The 2,350-nt window shown below is 64.6% G+C and overlaps 1 protein-coding gene across 1 annotated transcript in view; it reads right to left on the reverse strand.

Annotated features, from left to right (window-relative positions):
- The window catches only part of LOC104123320 (pleckstrin homology domain-containing family A member 6-like), a gene marked incomplete at both ends in the record, with an annotated part of 4,817 nt that overhangs the window by 783 nt on the left and 1,684 nt on the right, over positions 1-2,350 (reverse strand). Inside the window, 4 exon segments of the mRNA XM_009635558.1 lie at positions 244-408; positions 583-765; positions 1,034-1,143; positions 1,284-1,410. Coding sequence (XP_009633853.1) covers positions 244-408; positions 583-765; positions 1,034-1,143; positions 1,284-1,410 — 585 coding nt within the window.

Consider the following 2,350-nt stretch of genomic DNA (forward strand, 5'->3'; position numbering starts at 1 on the left):
CCAGGCCAGGTTGGACAGGGCTGTGAGCAACCTGATGTGGTTCAAGGTGTCCCTGCTCCTGCAGGGGGTTGGGCTGGGTGACCTCTGGGGGTCCCTTCCAACCCAAAACATTCTATGATTCTATGGCCAGCAGCTCCAGGATCGTGACCGATGCAGGAGGACGGATCAAACCCCGGTGCAGGGTGCGGAGGGAGGGATGCCAGCACCCAGGCTGCCAGCTCTCCCAGGACACCCCATCCTCACCTCCTTGTTGATGTCCACGTCGTAGTGCTGTGGCTCCAGCTCCATCTTGCGCAGCCGGGCGATCTCCTCCTGGGGCGTCTCATAGACCTTGCCAGGGTCATCGGAGCGCAGCGCTGCCTCCAGGTCAGAGATGTCCACCTCATGGATGCTGCGGTGCCGGCGTACCTGCGAGGGACCCCAGCCCCACTGAGGCCCCCCCCGGATGGCACGTTGTCCCCTGCCCCAGCACCCAGCCCCTTCTCCAGCCCCTAATGTCCCCTCTGTGCCATCAGGGACCTCGGGCACTCTGCAAAACAAAGGTCGGTTTGCCCCAGCCCCGCAGCCGGTGCAGGGACTCACCACTTTGTAGGAGGTGGTTGCCTTTGTGCCGGGGACGTCGGGCTGCTGGCTGCCGGGGAGCTGCAGGCTGCGCCGCTTCTCCTTCATCGAGCCGCTCTGGTGACGCTTCATGCGGTCGATCTGCTCCTCCACGCTCATCTTCACCTTCGTCTCGTTGGCAAACACTGCGCTCTTCGGCCTCTCCTGGGGAGAGCCCAGCCCACGGTCACGCATCCCTGCCTGCAGCAGGGTCCAGCCCCAGCCACCCAGTGCTGCAACCCTCTGAGACTGGTGCAGGCATGGTGCTGAGATAGCCTGGAGGGGTCCTAGATGCTGAGATGTGGATCCAGGCAGGGCTGGGCTCCCCCCTATGCACTGCCCCAGCCCTGCGGGCTGCGATGCAGCCCCCACTTTACTAGCCCAGCCCTTAGCCCCACCACGCTGGCCCCCAGCCCCTTGACACAAGCCCTACCCGAGAGCTGAGCCCGTTGGCCATGCTGCCGGTGCTCCTCCTTGGCACAGGGGCTGCGGGCACCACCTCCTCCTCTGCTGGAGACTTGGTCCTGGGGGGGACGATGCCCACTGCGGAGCAAACCAAAACACCAGGCTGAACACACACACCCCCCCCAGGGACCAAGAGCAGGGTCCCAGCAAGATGCCGGGTGCTCCTGGCAGGCACGGGGAGCCCGCTGGAGTGGGACCCACTGGCCCCGGGGCCATACCCTTGTTAAGAGCCGCTTGCTTCTCCGCCTCCTGCTCCTGCCGGCTCTGCGGGAGCCCCTCGGTGGGGGGCCCGTGGGGGGCCGGTCGCTGCACCTCCTTCTTGCTCTGCTCAAAGCTCGCCTTGGGCTGCGGGGGAAAGCAGGTTCCCAGTGAGACCCCGTCCTGCCTGGGGACCATGCTCTGCCTGGGGACAGACCTGCTGCTCTCTGCAGCCACGGGGTGACATACAGCCCGCAGACACTCTCCCGGGAGCGGACAGACACACAGACACCAGCCAGGCAGTACCAGTGCACCCCAAATGTGCAGGGAGAGGGGGCTGGCAGGGCTCTGCAGCTCTCGCCACCGCTATGCCCCAGCCCGTCAGGGCTGGGCACCGATTGCTGTCCCCGTAGGACAGGCTCCTGCGTGGCAAAAGCTTCCTGCAGTGGTGACGATCCTGCCACAGCTAGGAGGTGCTGAGAGCCCCAGGACAGGGACACCCTGCCTCTGTGCTGAGCTCCAGCAAGATCCCACATCCATGGGAGGGGACAGGGTCCCAGGGGGGCAGAACTCAGGGCAGACGCTGTGCGGCAGCGGAGAGCGAGCAAAGGGCCATTTTCTGGGTCCTTCCCTGCCTGCACCCCCTGGGCACCGCCCGCCCAGGGCCCGAGCACCGGTGCAATGGTGCTGGTACAATGGAGGGATATAGCAACAAGCCCAGCATGCCCCCCCTCAGCTGCCCTGGGCTCTTAGAATCATAGAATCACAGAATGGTTTGGGTGGGAAGGGACCCCCAGAGGTCACCCAGCCCAACCCCCCTGCAGGAGCAGGGACACCTTGAACCACATCAGGTTGCTCCCAGCCCCGTCCAACCTGGCCTGGAATGTTCCCAGGGATGGGGCCTCCACCCCTTCTCTGGGCAACCCCTGCCAGGGCTTCACCACCCTCAGGGTAAAGAATTTCTTCCTTAGATCCAGTCTAAACCTGCCCTGCTTCAGTTTAAAGCCATCCCCCCTTGTCCTGTCCCAGCTGGCCCTACTAAAAAGCTTGTCCCCCCCTTTCCTCTGGGCCCCCTTTAAGCCCTGAC

This window comes from Egretta garzetta, unplaced genomic scaffold (assembly GCF_000687185.1).
Source record: "Egretta garzetta isolate BGI_Z169 unplaced genomic scaffold, ASM68718v1 scaffold2073, whole genome shotgun sequence".
NCBI classification, from domain to species: Eukaryota; Metazoa; Chordata; class Aves; order Pelecaniformes; family Ardeidae; genus Egretta; species Egretta garzetta.